This window comes from Gnatocerus cornutus, chromosome 6 (genome assembly GCF_029298725.1).
Source record: "Gnatocerus cornutus isolate USDA-ARS CGAHR chromosome 6, icGnaCorn1.1, whole genome shotgun sequence".
Lineage (NCBI taxonomy): Eukaryota > Metazoa > Arthropoda > Insecta > Coleoptera > Tenebrionidae > Gnatocerus > Gnatocerus cornutus.
In genome coordinates, this window is record NC_142238.1 from 5,571,138 (window position 1) to 5,589,740 (window position 18,603).

Genomic DNA, 18,603 nt, shown 5'->3' on the forward strand with positions numbered 1-18,603 from the left:
TGTAATAAGTATGCAATCTTTTTTAAATAATTCCGACAAAACCTGATGCCTTACGTTGCATTTTACAGAATTGTAAATTTTGTATTTTCCCGCTACATCGTTAGCGAAGTTCTTCATCCAATCAAGAACGTTATCAAGTCTAGTGGAATTTGAAATTCTGACGTCACTTGGCCACAAAGTTCTTGAGTTCTTTTTAACCTCACATTTTCATGTTTTTGTTTAATAAAATCAAAGCTCGAACCTTTTAATTATTTATAACAATGTCTGAGGATTTTATACCAACAAGGGGATCAAGCAAAAAAACAGAGTGTAAGAAAACCTTCCAGTCGATAACCTACGAATCGTACAAACCAAAGAATAAAAGAAAAGTTGCGATAAATAAAGTGAATTCACAGGAGCAAGCAGACGAATTTAACATCAAAAAAGCTAGACATGAAATCGTTAAATTTGGAATGTCTGGATTTGATCCACAAAAGAAAGAAGAAGCGAAAATTCAGTTGGCAATCAAACTAGGTGAGATTGTTGGTGAGCGCTTTTTTACTAAATGAGATTTCAGGGGCAAAACCACCTAAAAATAAGTACAAAAACTATCGCGTTTTAAAAGAGGAAAAGGCAAAACAAAAAGAAGAGGAAAAATCCAAGTTACAGTTCCAACAGTTGGGAAAAAATTCAGTAGGGAAATCAATAGCTAAGAAGAAGGGATTTAACCGCAAACGAAAAACAGTCAACACAGGCATCTTAGACATATATGGAAAAGTTAAAGTAGTCAATAAAAATGATTGAAATTATCATGCTTGTTTAATTTAAATCTTGCGCTTTGAATTTTAGTAACTTCACCTGTCACTTCTCCGGTTGGCCAACCTGCAAAGTTGTGGCGGTGGCGGCTGTGATGGTGGATGAATATACCCAAAAGTGCGTTCAAATTTGTAAAATGTTGCTTTGTACGTACGATTTGCTCAGCAAGAAAGATATTTAAAGCAATACTCTATCGAATTAAACTCAGAAGTGATCGTGCTATCAATAAATAGTGCTTCATACTGAGGTATGTTTGTACACAAGTTCACATGGTAGACGCTCTTGTAATTCTACAGAATTCTCTGTTTGTAGGAATCTATTCAAGTAAGGAAAGTACAATATGATGCCTTTGGGGGGCACCGCCCCTGTGCATTCTTCCACTAACGTGTCTCAACCTGCTCCAGCGACTAACACATCCCTAACCCCAACAGGAGGCTCAAATAAAAGCAGCAGCAACCTAGTAAGTTGTTTAGTAATTTTCAGCACAAATAAAGCGAATGTTTTTTCAGAAACCAAACTATACACTCAAGTTCACGTTAGCAGGACATACTAAAGCTGTGTCTTCAGTAAAGTTTAGCCCAAATGGAGAATGGTTGGCAAGTTCTTGTAAGTTGAGCTGATTTTATCGTCTGTGTTTGTAATGCGATGTTTTTAGCTGCTGATAAGCTCATTAAAATATGGGGCGCTTATGATGGCAAATTTGAAAAAACAATCTCTGGCCATAAACTAGGAATTAGTGATGTAGCATGGTCCAGTGATAGTAGACTGTTAGTATCAGCTAGCGACGACAAAACGTTAAAAATATGGGAATTATCATCAGGAAAATGTCTGAAGACGTTAAAAGGACACAGCAATTACGTTTTTTGTTGCAATTTCAATCCTCAGTCAAATTTAATAGTTTCTGGTTCTTTTGATGAATCAGTCAGGATATGGGATGTAAGGACAGGGAAATGTTTAAAGACTTTGCCTGCACATTCTGACCCTGTCAGTGCTGTCCATTTTAACAGAGATGGATCTCTCATTGTTAGCAGTAGTTACGACGGATTATGGTAAGAAAATAAGAGTGAATATATTTACCACAATCATTTTAAATCTTTTAGTCGCATTTGGGACACAGCCTCAGGTCAGTGTTTGAAAACACTAATTGACGATGATAATCCTCCAGTATCATTTGTTAAATTCTCACCCAATGGGAAGTACATTCTTGCTGCTACTTTAGACAACACCTTGAAGTTGTGGGATTATGCTAAAGGAAAGTGTCTGAAAACTTATTCAGGGCATAAGAATGAGAAGTATTGTATTTTTGCCAATTTCTCGGTAACTGGAGGAAAATGGATTGTTAGTGGCTCTGAGGATAATTTGGTGTATATCTGGAACTTGCAGACAAAGGAAATAGTACAAAAGTTGCAGGGCCACACAGGTGACTTAACTAATATAAAAATTGTTTTGATTTTTAATCTGTTTTTTCAGATGTTGTTCTCTGCACCACATGTCATCCCACTGAGAATATAATAGCCTCAGCAGCCCTGGAACATGACAAAACCATAAAACTTTGGAAAAGTGATACGTAATCTGTACATCCTTTCAAAGCTTGTAAAATAAAAGAGAATAATTTATATTTTTTTATGAACAAAGTGATGAAACATGGTTGTTAGAATCATTGATTAATTTGAACTTATTGTAAATCGTTTGATAAGTATTAACATTAATTGCGTTAAGTATAACTTAATATACATTGAAGTGTCAAGTTTTTATTGTTCTTTTTTTCTATCAATAGAGGTGAGTGAAGAAAAACGCCCTTTGTAGTGAATATATTTTTTAATATATAAATAATATTAAATAATTTCTCTAAACAAAAAATAGACATCACATTTGATCACATCTTTTGTAAAGCATACTCAGCAATACATAGCACAAAAACATTTTTAAGTACAGTATGTACATCACAGCAATATCAAAACTCGCTTGGTTTTTACAATTAAAAAAACAGGGAGCTCTTGGTTAACTTAGAGAACTTTTAAACTAATTACGGTTGTTGGCCTACTCACAAATATTTTACAAATTGTTACATTTCATCAAAAAACTATGTTTGGCTCTCATATGACTTCTCAACGTGTCGATTCTGCTGTACGTGGCCGGACAATATGGACAAAGTGACCTCTGAGGATTGTGCGAATGATAGTGGTGCCATCGATTGGTCACTTCTTTGCTACAAGTCTTACATTTCCACAGGAGGAGATTTGAAGAAGAGGGCTCAAACATCTCGTTATACGAAAGACTCGGACCTCCGTTTTGATCTGCTGAAACAATTTTGATTACAATACAAATTCAAACATAATCTATAAACAGCAAATATTTAAATAAAACGCACGAGTCTATTTTATATACAATTTAATGAAACAATTAATAGATACAAGAATTATATATAAAAACCAAACAATGGAATATATACCCTGATTATAATAATTTTGATGGTACAACTAAAAGGGTCGATGCTTTGGCTAATGGTAAAAAATTTGGCGCTTGTAAGTAATCACAATAAAAATCAACCTGAAGAATACGTCTTTGTGTCTCCCCGTTTGAAAATCATTGTTCGATTCGTTGTGATCTTTCTTAGTTGTTCAGTCTTGAAAATTTGCACTAAAGTGTGATTTTAAAACGGAAAGTTCCAAATGAGCAACAAGACTTCGTCCCTTCCAGAAACGAAACCTTTTCACGGATAAATTACAAATATCATGTTTATAAATTTATTCAGCTTATAAAATACTAACTTTATACAAGTAATAAATTATTCAGATTTGCTATTTTTGAACGTTCTATGACTGACAGGAGTCGGACGAACCAATAAATAAACGTAATATGGCAGCAAACATCACCTTTTCATCAAAACAAAACGCCACGATCTACATTAACATTTCCCGCTCCAGAAATTTCTACACTCACTTAAAATTTAAAGTCTACTCTATTAGCTGACGATTTATTGTTTATTGAAAATAAACATTACTAAACTAAATTATGACTAGCAAAATTAAAAGCTAAGTTAACATTTTGGCAATCTGGCTTTGGCTATCTTATGACTAGTTACAATTATTACTATTCCAAAGAATTTTGAAAACAATATATCTACTAAAAACTTCCAAACCAACTCTCTAAGATATATACATCCAATATGCTTAAAAATATACTCTTTAAAAATGTCAAAGCTTGACATCCGCTGCGTATCTAATTATAAATACAAAATTATATTTCAGTCACAAATTACTTTTCAAATCGATTTATACAATGACAAGACCATGGATAATTAATTGTACAATTTACATTTTTTATACAATTTTACGACTAACTGTTACTTTAACGTTAGAAGTATGAAAATTTGAGAAAACATTTATGTACAGATTTACTTATCGTGCCGTTCATTTCCTAATCAGTTTCTGAAGTGCACAAGTATGTCAAGTGTGAAAGACAGTTTTATTTTCGGTAAAATAAAATGTGATGTAGGAAGACGTAGCACCCGAATCAAATAAAACAATACGGGATTTACAGGAAGACTTTGGAAGACTTCCCGTGGAAACAAACTTGCACACGTTCAGATCAAATAAATAATGGAAGTTTTTGTACCTATAATAAATTAACTAATTTGAAACTAAGAGTCTTTGGTTAATACCAACACACAAAGGATAAAATCGTACTTATAAATAAGATAAAATATATTTTTTAATTATTAAAATTGGTTAGTTGTAAATAAGTTGTACTTTTGATCGCTCTACATATTATAATGGAAATTGCACTAATCGTATTTGGTCTGCATATTTGGCAAGTGACTAGCAAGTTTGCGCAGATGAAGCGTAGCTGATTCTATAAGATTTGGAAAAAGATCGCGCAAACCATCCCATCAGTGTAATATCACGTCCTTTGAGGAAGAAACCGAAGAGACTAGAAAGGATTCGCCCTACACCTATTTAAAATGATTTTCATTATAATATACGTGAGCAACAGTTAAAAATACTCTGTACAATTTGGTATCAACCAAAAAAAAAATCAAGACTCACTTGACTACGTTTGTTCAAACCTTCTAATCACCAAATATCAGCTAAGCAACTGTCGGATGTTTTGTCCTCATGTGTAGTAATAAAGTATCACTACGTGTGTACACTGCTGGACAATGCGCACACGAATACTGTCCTGGGAAGTGTACATAATAATGATTTCGTGTATTGCTCACAATTTTTCCACATAGTACACATCGCCGTCTCTCATCCATCGATCCCACTCTTTCAAATAATTGCGACACCTTGTAGCATTTTATATCTGTAACAAAAAGAGAAAGGTTAACAAATGTAGAAAGTTTGGAAATGTTAGTATTACCGGTTTAAATACTGGATTTCCATCGTAATGATGAGCTACTTCTAGCATGCTCTATGACACTAAAGTGCCTATAGTAGTGCCATTACAACGTTACAAAAGCATGACACTAGATACTTAATTAGTTAGCAACGTTATCGCACACTTTGACAAAATCACTGGACGCAAAAAGCGGACAAGGAAGAAAATAATCAAATTTAAAACACACCACTTTTAATAAAAATTAATAAAATACATAATAAATGCCTTAATGAATGCATATCAATCTTAAATAACGTTTTACATTACTTAAATACTAATGATTTTAAGTAACACTGAATGGTGGTGAAAATGATATTAAGCAAGATATTTGATCATTGAGCACATCAGACAATGAAATTTTACAAAAGAAAATGCAAAACTCTGTTTCATCAGGATGATTAAAGCCGAACGTATGGCCTTTTCACAAACAAAAAATCTTACACGTAAATATATTTTCTCCTAGATAACCGCAACCTTATAAAATTGTTCTGTAATTATAAAAAAATAACTCGTTGTAAGAATCGTAATTCTAAAATCAACAATAACAAAACTATTTTTTATGAAATCTCAATATACAACGCCTTTTACAAACTGTACACGATCCAAATTCAAAGTAGTACAACAACAAAACAGTTACAACTAAATATTGCACATTTTATATTTTATTTCAAATAGTAGAAGGTTGTTAGCACCAAACCTATATTATCACAATCATTCTAGTTGCTCACCCAACTTTTCGTCATATCGTAATGCCAATATATTATAGAAATCTTTAGTATATAGTATATTATTATAAAAACTAACAACAAATGTATCGCTTTTTCAAAGATAAAAAAACATGCTCTTACCTAAGTTAATGCACTAGGTTTATATCATAAAATAAACATTTGTGAATATATTATAAGCAAATCTTCTTAAAAAAAAACGAATACCCTTATTAAACACCACACCTGTAACACCAAATTGAACCAACTTATATAAAACTAAGGTACCATATCACGCAATTCAATGAATACAAAGATCCTGTAAAAATTACGGACAGATGGTTTTCAACAGATCAATTTGTTCCACAAATAATCCTAACTTTAGAGTTTTTAACTTACATAATTAACTATTCAAAGGCCGCCGATACCTTAATATAGGTACAAAATTTAAAAAGAGATTCTCTACTTTAAACCTTAGTGTTAAAAACGAGTTGAGAATATGAGGTAATATCAAAGTTATTTAATTAAATTGCACTTAAATTATACACTAGTTAGTTTGGCAATATTTAAATAAGATAAATAAAGTTTAATACAAAAAGATTTGACTTGTAACCGCTCTACATTGAAATTCTAATGCAAACCCATTTAAACGGACGGGCATAAGCTATTATACATGAGTTTTAAACTAATAATATGTGAGTCTCTTTTTTTTGTTTTAAATTAAGTTAGATATACAGGGGGCATCCACGGATTGCCGAGTTAACTTGTAGAAGATATAAAATTTTAAATAAGAGCTTTACAATTGCACAAAGTTTCTAAAATTATGTAATTTTTTTTCAACCCATGTTCCATACAAAACTAATCTACCGTAACGGCAATAGGAAATAACATTGAGAGTGAGAGGGCAAAACTTTTGATTCGTTAAGTACAGTAGGTCAGTCTTGGGTGGAACCCTGTATATTACATCATATATAACATCACAGATATCTTTACAATCTTAGGTCGTAATATTTTGCAGGATGACATCATTTAGATGCAAACACATTTTAAATTGTCTGACAATCGTCGGGAGTGGAAGTACGTTCAGCGGGGACCTAATAGACTAGAAACATTGTAATAAAAAGTAACATTTTGCTTTAAGCAAGTCGGGGGTTCAACCAGGTGACAGATTAAAACATGCTTGCACAAAAATGGTACAAAAATGTTTAAAAAGACTATCTATATAATGAATATAGTACCGTTTTACAGTTGCATTAAATAATACCTTGCCGAGATTTCAGTCGTAGCTTCAAAGTTCCATCGAAATGAAATAAACACTAGAAATACATGGTCCAAGGAAATTATCCTGTGCAAGTCTTTACATAGACGGCAGTCTCGCCACTGCCTTTCATTCGTTTTTTGCTTTAATAAGGTACTTCAACAATTAGCTAGAGTAGAACGTTGGTAGCTAGGAGGAGCACAAAGCCCTGTAGTACAAGTAATAGTAGAGCCAAAATCAATCAGCCGTTGTATCATTGGTAATCGACGGTGCTTCGAACTTCCTGGTGTCGGGATTGTAGCGCGGATGTTTGAATTTGCAATGAGTGCGCAGATTGTCGCTGCGTGTATACGTGGCTCGACACAGGGGACACTCAAACCTGCCCGGGAAGTGCACATGATAGTGGTTGCGAATGTGCGTCACTATTTTCCCACACAATTTGCACCGGTGCAGGTTGCAGCCACCTGGCAGCTTGTCAAACGTTAGCCGCATATGCCAGGTTTTTGAACCTGCAAACGAAAACAGTAGTTTAACGCAACGTTAATGGTAAGTGTTAATATTAATTGTGACAGCAGAATAGTGACAATGGTGCACCCCAGAGCAAGTGAAGCTTTTCAGTACCAGATGCTGAGTAACTACGCGCGTTTTTCAACACGAGCGACACGTTACATTCTAGTACTGAAAATCTATGAAGCTGCCGAGCCATTTTAGTTATTTAAGATTATTTGCGGAAATTCAGAAATTGAATACATGCATAGTGAAGAAACTAATTAAATTAAAAGTAATACAGAGGTTCAGAACCTGCACCAATGAAAACACCATCGACAAGTTTTTATTTACATTTTTATTTTTCATTATGTACAATTAAATTTCATTTTACATCTGCGTGTGTGGAAATAAAAAACAATTTTTATGTACCACACGTAGTTTACAACATTTTAGAACTTTGCTTCCACATTTACTTAATATTTACGTCCAGAGAACAAATAAAACGTGCTCACCAACTGATGCAAAACTCACATATCAATACCGCTTCGCAGAAATGCTCAATTAAAAACGCAATAAAACCATGTAACAGCCTTCAATAAAAAAACGAAGCCTTAAAACCGATTTTTTGTCACCGGTCTCGGCAGAAATTTCGAATGTTTCAATTAATTAACACAATTTCGACTAGAAAAGCATTACGTAATATGAGCCTTTGAATTGTTCAACTAAGACAAAGTGTGGAAAAAAAAATTTAAATTGATCAAAAATTGTAACAGCTTTAAAATTAATCAATTTAGATCAAGGAATTAATTATTCTCTTGGACTTTGCAAAAATAACAGGAAATGTTAATTCAAGTCGATCATTATAAGCGAGTATTCCTTTCTTTATTACAATACACGAAAAAATGTTTACAATTACAGTGTGATTATGTGTTAATATATTGCTGCAGTGTATTTACACAAGTGGTACGCATTTTTCGACAGACAAAAACAGCCATTGTAAAAAATAGACAAAAAAATATGGGTAACTTTATTCAAAGTGACAACAGCAATAATTTTGGCAAAATTACGACCTACAGACAAAAATGGCAAGTATTGTAGTATATGGTACTTTTCCTTTAGTCAAAGCTACTAACATTGTAGCTAAAATCGCTATTGATTACAATACTGTCAGTACATAGAATAAAAATAAATTCACTGTAATATCATCCAATATTTGGTGAGAAACAGACCGTTATCCGCAATTGAGTCATTTTCATAACATTCACAGCCGAACCCTCAATACTCCAACCGAACTTTGCTACTAATAAAAATCTTTGTTTTCAGATCTCGCATCGCCCAACATTTCGAAAAGCACCAAAGGTCGTCCGTGTTTAAGTCGAATGTGTGCTTTCATATTGTCTTTTCTAGTGAACGACTGCTGACACAAAGGACACCGATTCGATTGCGGCCGATGTATCGATGAATGGTGCCAACGATTGCTCACAGTTTTGCCACAAATTTTACAAGTGTACAGACTAGGCGATTCCGATATCTTGTCGAACATCTCGCAATAATCGGAAGCGGGAGCGCGTGTTTCAACAATCGTCGGTATTTTCGATTCGTAGCTCGTTTGTTCTGGATGATAGAAAGATGATGGTTGGTACGCCTGTCCCTGTTCCTGCCACGTAGCTGGAACAGAGAGAGGACCCATCATCACCATCTACCAAAACAATAGCAATATCACAGCAATATTCTATTGTCTTGCAATTGCAATCGAATTAACTGCAAGCAAAAATCAAGGCGGAAAGCGTTAGTGGATTTTGGCCGGTGCGTAACGCCTAAGGTGTCCAATTTGACTAAGTTTATTGTCAACCTATTAAACATCAGAATTTCATGTTTTTTTCTAGTGTTTGCTAGCTGTGATGGCACTCTATTGTGAATCATACAAAAATAAATCTCCTGCCTTAAAACTAAAGTAATTCAGATCCCCATCTTCTTTTTTTACGTAACTCACTTACTTGCTACAACACGAATTAAAGAGTTTGATCAATGATTATACTTACATTGACTCATTATAATTTATTTCCGAGTTCTTTTACTAATCTACTCGTTTCGTTGGAACACTTCACTTGTAACTTTACATCACTCTACTCGGGTAAGTTGTAAGTGTAATATAGAATAAAAGCAGTAATATGTACAAAAAGCGGAAATTGTTAATACCCATAAAATAAAGAATAAACATGCCAACATCAAACCAATTTTCAAGTCTTAACTTGAAGATTGATTCTCAAAGAATTACTAAAGTACTTTCCAAAAAAGCTAAGCATGCTAGAACTGCTTTGGAACTTACCATCTATAGTATCTGTGGCTTCAGGAGCAGGTATAGGTGGAGTACCATCGGATTCAGTTTGATCTGATAACGAATGTGGGCCCAACGATTTAATATCTTCTGGATGAACGCTTACGCTTCCACCCTATTGACAAAATATTATGAAAGGTTTTGTTCAAACAATCAAATCCTAGTATAAACAAATGAAACTCATCTTCACTTTTCAACATTTTATTCTAAACATACAGTAACATACTTGATAAGATCCTATAAAAGCAACATGTTACAATCATGCATAATTTTTCACAAAAAAATATAAACATCCAGTTTGTCTTTTTCAACACTAGCCTTTGGACAAAATTAAAATTTCTAACAACCATAAATTCGTGTATCACAACTTAAAGACAACCTACAATCACAATCTAAGGCTTGTTTTCCAATTCGACATCTGTAAAACTTCGCAACATCTGGTACAGAGAAACATAAATCCAAGGATATAGTTTAACAACTGGTCGAGTTTCTTTTGCTTTCGCAATCCAACTCTCTGGCAACGCACAACCGATGAGCCTTACACTTATCGTGATGATTAACGATTTCTAATCGAAAATTGGTGCTTCCCTCGGCAAACGAGGTCCGAATTTCTGGCATGTCCGCACTCCATTTCCTGCAGAATTTGCAGTACATCAAATTCTCTTGTTCGTCGTATTGCAACCAGAAATATGACTCCAACCAGGTGGGTCTGAATCTGCTTCCTTTCCTCCCAACGCTGCTTTTACTACTGGAAGATTTCGTTGCTTTTTGTGGCGCCTGAATCACTGAACATTCTTGAGATGCGGAGGACTTGAGTGGAGACAAAGTTGTTTCTTTTTGGAAATTATCTGACCAGAACGTCTGTTCTTCGTGTGTTTGCGCGATGATAGACGACGGTGCCTCCAAGTAATGTCTTAAAATGGTATGCGATGGCAACATTTCGAGGACCACGTCCCTCCCCCACTTGTTACTCTGTTAACAAAGAAGGAAAGGATATGTGTGAATGCCTAATTCACATCTTGTAAGCACCCATCGTGGAAATTACATTTTCAAACAATGTAATTACCGCGACGTGTGCGAAAAGTGATATATTTTATCCAACAGCATCCCTTCCTTCTTTCGTAGAGGAGAATACTTTAGAAAACACGAAGAGAAACACAACACACACCACCCGCATTAACACATATCCTATATCATATCGTTAAGTAGCACTAATTACTGATAATTATATTTCTTTCACGAGCAGCAGGTAAGATGAATCTCGATCATTAATCAAAGGAAACGACGTCCGGCAACGATTAATTATTTATGTAATAAAAACAACTCATATCCATTAGTTTACAACAAAAATTTTGCATTAATTAAACAGCTACTGTAATTGATACACTTCACGTGTAAATGATGTTAATTCGCTACAACAACGCAGTAATTAAACACCTACGCTTTACCTCTAATTTGTTCTCGCTGAATTTTATTATTTCCATACTTTTCGTCCACAATATCTTAAACGGAGATTCAGTTGACCATGTTTTGGCCTGACACGTGCAGTCAAGGTCATGTTGGCAAAAAAAATTCATTGATATATTGAATATATGCATGAAATTTGGAGATAAGATCGAAATGCGCCATTTGAAGTACATAAAACAAGATAAATAAATATCTCGTCATACAATTTGTTGCAACGGTCCAAACATTGAAAATTACTGATAGTCATTCTTTTTATGTTTCAGAGGTTTTTTAAACAAAAAATCGACTGTTCTGTGTTGTGTAATATTTAATGTAGGTTTTATAATGTTGTATCAGAGGTCGATGATAAAGAAATTCACTCGCACCGCAACAAATTTCAAGCTTTAAGTAAAGAAATTAAATTGGGTATGAATAATTGAGTTCTATTAGTCCAACAGAGTATTTGCCGTCGTACTGATCAGTTATTCAAAATGTTATTAACTCTTCGCTCCGAAGAAGAAAATCACGACATAACAAATATCGTTTTTCTGCAATTTCTTTCATTGTAGTGGTTTTTTGTACTCGTGTATTTCACCGAGTTATTTGAACAAATCTGGACGCAAAAAATGACGTGATGTAAGAGAATTTTCCGGTAATGAATAAAAAAAACGAATGAAAATTTTACAACTGGGAAACCAATTTAGAATCTCACAGAGCGAACAAAAACCATTTCATTCAGGATAATAAATAATTTTCTGCCAATTTGACTTCCACGATTTCCTGTGAAATAAGTTAAATTTTGACAAGCCATTGGCCTAAATAGAGATTATGCACCTTCGTTGCAATTAGTTACGGTGTGGCCACTAAAAATTTGTTCAATTCTAATATCATTCTACTAAACTAACGCATGAATAATTCATGCATAAAACAAATGGAGCATCCACGATTGACTTATCATTTAGTCAAAGATGTCCACCTTCCTTGACTAGACTGAAGAAACATGTGCACTCACTTCTTTCAATGTGAAAGATTTATAGGAATGAGAATCGTCTTAACGAGCCATTAACTTCGAGAAAAAGAGGTGCATCTTCAAGTCAACAACACCTGGAATATCTAACCAACTGTTAACTGTAGCGGTTTTAGCTTTGTCTGTCAAAGCGTAGATAAAGTGCATACGAGGATTATTATTTAAAAAACACGTTTGTTTTAAAGTTTTAAGCGTGATTATCCTGGCAAATGCAGTAAAGGTTTGAGATAAAATGTGATAGAAATGGAAAATTGCACGTTTCGCCGAAATGATAAGAAATAACTATCAATTATTCAGTTGAAGTCCCATAGTCTTAAAGACAATGACGACAACCTGAGACAATAAATGTTTTTTCAGATAATTACGATTTTTTAGGAGTCATAGAATTGTTTTAACACAAAACTGTGTAGTTAAGTTTGCACAAAAATAGTCCTAAAAGCACACAACGCTGTTATCTATAAAAATATTGCGCTGGCGTGATGGAAAAATGATATGTAATTATAATTTAATCTCGTGGTCCATTCTTTTACTGCCGCAGGCTCAATTGTATTGGGCCAGTTTGCTAGCTACCAGTTGGTTCTTCAGTATCTGTTAAACCAACAGATGCGGGTAATCTCAATCAGTTATCACAGTTGCGTGCCTTCTGATTTTTTTTCTGATAATTATGTCATTATGATAATTCAGCAAACAGTTTGTAAACGTAATTAACTAATTATGCCTAACCTACCTAGCATGTAGAATTTATGTAATATAACAGTAGTTAAGCCGACAAAAATATAGGTATTTAAATGCTCGTAAGTTAAATAATAGCCCGAACTTTTTTCTTACTAAATATTAAAGAAATAAAATAAAAATTCTATATATCTAGTTGCCTGTAACTAAACATGTCATTTTTTATCATCTGTCGATTATTTGACGTTTTAACGTGAAATTCAGACATACGTTTACAAGATGCCAGCCTACTAAATACATAAATAATTCATTTGATGGCTGATCCTAGTTCTCTAACAGTTAAATTAATAAAAATTGAGCACGCAAAACTGATGAACATTATTGGAAAACTATTCAAAATATAGTAGGTACACAACCATGTGTTACAAAATTATGTTAAATACACAAACAGGTAGAAATTTTGATAACGGTTAATAAGACGATAAATCTGTCATGTTTATTTATATAATTAATCAGTGTTAACACTTATTGACTCCAGATAAAAATAAGCTTTGCAATGGAGTAGAAAATCCCCATTCAAGTGATTGAGAAAAATTATTAAAACGGCAGATGTGCCTATTATGTATCAATGTTCTCAAATGAACAATAAACGAATTTACAATTGTTATAACATAGTGATTACTTACTGTTTGTAAAGCTTCTGACATAGAGTGAAAAGAATCGACATGTGGACTTGAATCATGAATGGGTTCTTGTTTAATATGGGGCGACGACATTCTCATATCTTCAGCACTCAAATTTTCCCTGTCAACAGGTGAGATAGGGTTTAACTTTGGCAGCGTTGGACTCGCTTTGTAGTTGCTTTGAGATGATGCCTAAAATGGTATAATTAAAATTTGAAGGTGCTTTATAGTTTGAGTACCTGAGAGTCATTATATCGTTCTGAAATTGAGTTTGACGTCATATTATCACAGTTTGAAGACGATTTCCTTTTCCGTTTCTCGGCGGGTGGCGAGTCCCTTTCCATGAGTCTCTCTTTATCTCTTCTTGGCACTTCAGCTATATCATCATTTTTACTACTTAATGAATTATTATCGGTCAAGCCCCTAATTTGCAAGGCCTCGGCCGTTTTTAGGAACATCGGTAAGAGGTTCTGTGAGACGTTCACTTCACCTTTATACATGAAATCCAGCAGCGCTTTCATTTCGTTGTAATTGACATCTTTGAGGAATACGATGGGATGAGGATGAGCATTTTGTATGAATATCGTTTCGAAATAGGGGCTGCACGCTGACAGGATAGTCTGGTGCGCCTTGAAGGTCTCTCCGTCGCACGCCAGCGTCACATCGCAGAGGGCCTCCCGCCTCAAAAGGCTGCTCAAGACGTCGGTAAGATTCGTGGGGTGGTTGTTCCAACGCAGGCAGAACTGTTGATCCATTTTAAGTGCCTGCACAAAGCGCTTTATTAGCAGAAATAGTGTTATGTGACCTGGAACCGTGGAAATACAGTTAGCACGGAACGGGGCTGAGGGCCCCGCCGCCCCCAGACAAACACGTCAATCGTTCGCCCCATCAATCACTCCAAACTCGCATTTTTCTTCCTTCATTGTTATTGATGGAGTTTCAGCTTACAAAATAACTTAACAAAACCACGTTCGTTGTCACCTTTTACCGCCATTGTGAATTTTATTGGTCATTTCTTACGAAAATTATGCCTGTAATCGACACAACACAACGCTCGATTCGACTCCGCACACACAAAATCACCTTTTCGAACACTTTTTCAACAAATTACGCATTTTTCGATTAATTCTGACCGTAAACTTACCTTTTTGCCCAGTTTCTGTCATTACAACGCCACCCAATTTTCTACCTCCTGCACTGCCATGCAAACTGTCTGATACTGTTATATTTGTTTTGATGTCAGTTGGATGAAAAACTGTCTGCGGGGAAATTTATTTTGCAGGAAATAAGGCGCAATTAGGGGTTTAGTGGCATTGAAAGGGCTTTTTCAGGACTATTTCTGGCTTTTTGATTATCATTGCGGGAAAAATGACCGATATGAGCGTAATTATTCATTTCGGCAACAGCCACGTAATAAAGTACGCGGGTGTTTTGTTGGTTGCATAATCACCGGGCGTCAACGCAATCCAATAAGAAATGATTGATTTCAATACTCCGTTTTATTTACAAATTTAGATAATCATACAAATAAAAAAACCCATAAATAATCATCAAATCTTTTTATTGTTTAAATAATAATAAACAAAATTAGGCTAATTGTAGAAAGTCAAAAATGTTAGAAAGGAACTGAAGAAAATTAAAGTCAAAATAAAAATAACAATTAGAGAATTTATATAATTTACTAAACAAAAAGACTACCTTCTATATTAAAAAATAAATAAACAATAAAGAAAATAGTATCTGGAAATTGCAGTTTTCCATAAAAGTTATTAAAAGTTTTAATTACTTTAAATTTCAGTTATTAATCGATATATAATTATCAGTTACTTTAACTAGAAATACTAAAACACTTTATTATTGCCAAAAAAGTAATTTTTTATCTTACCTTTTACCTAGAGCAATATGGAGCAGTTTCCTGCGTAAAACTAACATAAAATACAGCTAATAATACCGAAGGGGAAATTTTAGGGAAAATCACGAGACCAGCTGATTTTCTTCTGATCTTTATTTAACAATAGTAATAAAAAATAAACATATTATTTCATAAATCTGGGAGAACTTTTAGTGGAGTCGCTTCTTGTCTTTTTACACAAAAAAATATTTATGTAATTTACGTTTTTTACTGAATATTAAAAAATGGAATGTTGAAACCAAAAAACTATGAAATTTGTATTAGTTAATAATAATCTGAGTAAAAAAAAGTTCTTCTTCTGTCTTCGTCTGTTTTTCTTCATCTTCACACAAAAGCATGCAAGTTAATTTAACTTTAAAAATTGTATTCTTATTATGAGACATGCAGTTATAAAATCAGTCATCATGCATTAATTTTTTTCCACATGCAAAACTATTGCCGCTGATAATATCCACAGATCCGTTGTTTAGCTTTACCTTGCTCTTCAGTGAAATCGATGCCTCATTTACCTTGAACTTGATATTCAGTACAACAGATTTGACCTGTTGCGCTCTTGATTCCGATTAAGAATCAATTAAACTTGTACCAGAATTTGGAAAAATTAAAAAATAAAAAAGTTTGCTAAGCCATCACTGTTTGAAATAAAAAAGTTAATATAAATTTCTTTCGGTTGTAAAATGTTGAGCAGTTTCTGGTGCAACAATAATTTTGTAGTTTTCGCCAACTCAGTCACCACACAACTAATCCAATTATTTTGTAAGTTAGATTATGCCATCCCTGAGAGCTTTAGAGCATGTGCAATGATGTACCGCACATTTTGCATTTAGTGCGTGCAACATTGGATGCACTGCCCCTTCAGATTTTCATTTAATCTAGTGGTTGCTACGAGCTGTATTTCCTTCTCAATTGTGTGAAAGAGAGGTCAAAGTATCGAGGAATTGACGAATAGCATTGCATCATGGTGTTAACTTAGTTACGGGGGGGCTGTAGCTATTTTTGAGAGACAGGTGCTTCATTTAGGAATTTATTTCGTTTTTTTGTTAAGTGAAATGGTGGTAACAAAGTTTTGCAATGCAAGTAGGCAAATTTGCATTTTACAACCTTTTCCTCTCATTAAAGTAGTTGGTAATGGAGAAAAGTTAGTTGCGAAGAGAAGTGCTAACTGAATGTTCAAGTTTATTTCAAGAGTGAGTTTACTTTGATTAGAGTAATTGAAAGATAAGCACTTTGGGCTCAACAACTTGTGGTTCTTATAAATTTACCACAAATTCATTATTTGAAAAAGAAACATTACCCGGCGCATCCACCATTTCACATTTAAAAAAATAACACCAATTACTAATATTGATCAACTTTGAATTGCTGGCGCTTTTGAAATGTCCTAAATGAATTTACTAAGATGAATAAATTCCAAATTGCGTTATTAATTCTTGGTAAAAAGAAACGTAACGAATCTTAATCCATTGTTAATTTTTGTTTTGGTGCGTCAAGCTGAGTAGTTTTTTACGTTATTATTAAATTTTCCATCTTTAAAAAATGAACAAAAATTACACAATCAGCTTCAAGGACATAAAAGAGCATGAAAGGGCAAGAACTTTTTAAGTTTTTCCAGCTGTTTAAATAAGTTTTTAGACTTTTATGTTTGCCCGACTTATTTTAATTTAAAATCTCATTGTTCCAATCATTCAATAGTTTTCCTGTACATTTATAATGCGTAATCTCTATGAAAGTATTAAATAACTTGTAATAAATACCGATATAAAATATTTTTTTATTTCAAATTTACCGCCATAAACTTGTTTGAAATAAACGGCTTGCACATGCGCAGTTTATCCAACATTAACAAAAACCCAAACTACGCATGCCCAGTAACTATCTTCAAATCCTTAACTTGTTTATAGAATTTTGCAGTTTTTGTGTAAGTTAAAAAAGGTGTAAACAGCTAAATGAACGATGGCGGGCTTGAATATTTCGTCAAATTCACTCGCCTCCTGTATGTCTTCAAGCAGCGACAAAGCTTCCAATACTCGTGCTTGTCCTAACCTATCCAGAACCCCCTTTGATAGGTGTCCCTCATGTAAAGTTCAGTTTGATTTCTTGAGTAAGTGCCTCTACTTGGAGATTTTGTGTCTTAACTTGTTGAATTTTAGGGAAATCCACCAAACTTCCATTAATCCTTAATTGCAAGCACACAGTTTGTGAAGACTGCATCAGAAAAATGTGTTTTGCTAATAAAGGCATTTGTCCCATTTGTGCTGAAAGATTCGCAGTGCCGCGTTCCAAGATTGAGAGTCTCAATGAGTTTTTTGAACTGAACTTCACAATAATTGGTTATCTAGCTTGGGCTAGGAGTACATCAAATAAAAAAGAGTTTAAATGGGTTTATACTGGACAGACTTTGAAGGAAAAGTTTGGAGGAACCCCTGACTATACAGACGTTACTCATGATCTAAATGGTATTTAAATAAGTTAGTCTTATATATTTTGTAATGCTGCTTTTACAGATGAAGTTGATCAGAAGAATAGAGAAACTTATATTTTCGTCAAATGTTTAGAGCACACTGACCAGTTTAACAATATCCAGTGTGATGAATGTGAAGAAACTTATTGCTGCTATTGTTTCATTGAAAATCACACTGGACATAAAGCCACCTACTTGTATAAATTGGTAAGATACATTTTCTTATTTAATGCCACTTCAAGTTTTCTTATTTAGAATGAAGCAGAGACTGAAGAACTAGAAAAATGTAAAGCTGACGCTGAGGTGATCCTGTCTCAACTTTTAGCCTCCAGAAAAGTAAGTTTGTTGTTTTTATACTCTAATTTATTTGACTCAGTTAGACAACCAGTAATACTAATGAGGTAATTATGTGGTTTTTATGAATCAAGGGTCTAA

At 33.9% G+C, this 18,603-nt stretch overlaps 4 protein-coding genes across 9 annotated transcripts in view; 3 read left to right on the forward strand and 1 right to left on the reverse strand.

Annotated features, from left to right (window-relative positions):
• Positions 1–147: 147 nt before the first annotated feature.
• Positions 148–788, forward strand: LOC148172390 (uncharacterized). The gene is made up of 2 exons (XM_088039306.1): positions 148–513; positions 557–788. The coding sequence occupies exons 1-2, from the start codon at positions 261–263 to the stop codon at positions 781–783; spliced, it is 480 nt and encodes a 159-aa protein (XP_087895432.1). The 5' UTR covers positions 148–260; the 3' UTR covers positions 784–788.
• A 53-nt stretch (positions 789–841) lies between these two features.
• Positions 842–2,411, forward strand: wds (WD repeat-containing protein wds). Of its 2 annotated transcripts, none has more exons than XM_088038507.1 (6): positions 842–1,042; positions 1,092–1,255; positions 1,305–1,401; positions 1,451–1,844; positions 1,896–2,215; positions 2,266–2,411. In XM_088038507.1, the coding sequence occupies exons 2-6, from the start codon at positions 1,136–1,138 to the stop codon at positions 2,364–2,366; spliced, it is 1,032 nt and encodes a 343-aa protein (XP_087894633.1). In that variant the 5' UTR covers positions 842–1,042; positions 1,092–1,135; the 3' UTR covers positions 2,367–2,411. The 2 variants fall into 2 exon arrangements, with proteins under 2 accessions (XP_087894633.1, XP_087894632.1); XM_088038506.1 differs by having other exon boundaries at positions 1,108–1,255.
• Positions 2,412–2,802: 391 nt separating this feature from the next.
• fru (sex determination protein fruitless) lies at positions 2,803–15,221 on the reverse strand. Of its 5 annotated transcripts, none has more exons than XM_088038098.1 (5): positions 14,940–15,218; positions 14,035–14,559; positions 13,799–13,987; positions 9,959–10,082; positions 2,803–3,092 (listed from the first exon to the last, which is right to left on the reverse strand). In XM_088038098.1, exons 2-5 carry the CDS (start codon positions 14,548–14,550, stop codon positions 2,851–2,853), a joined length of 1,071 nt encoding a protein of 356 aa, XP_087894224.1. In that variant the 5' UTR covers positions 14,551–14,559; positions 14,940–15,218; the 3' UTR covers positions 2,803–2,850. The 5 variants fall into 5 exon arrangements, with proteins under 5 accessions (XP_087894224.1, XP_087894225.1, XP_087894223.1 ...); XM_088038099.1 differs by lacking the exon at positions 2,803–3,092 and adding an exon at positions 3,170–5,103 and having other exon boundaries at positions 14,940–15,217; XM_088038097.1 differs by lacking the exon at positions 2,803–3,092 and adding an exon at positions 5,353–7,649 and having other exon boundaries at positions 14,940–15,216.
• Positions 15,222–17,551: 2,330 nt separating this feature from the next.
• qin (tudor domain-containing protein qin) overlaps positions 17,552–18,603 on the forward strand; it is a 39,393-nt gene continuing 38,341 nt past the window's right edge. Inside the window, exons 1-4 of the mRNA XM_088038777.1 lie at positions 17,552–17,808; positions 17,858–18,163; positions 18,212–18,375; positions 18,424–18,504. Coding sequence (XP_087894903.1) covers positions 17,661–17,808; positions 17,858–18,163; positions 18,212–18,375; positions 18,424–18,504 — 699 coding nt within the window. The 5' untranslated portion in view covers positions 17,552–17,660. The remainder of the gene's footprint in view (positions 17,809–17,857; positions 18,164–18,211; positions 18,376–18,423; positions 18,505–18,603) is intronic.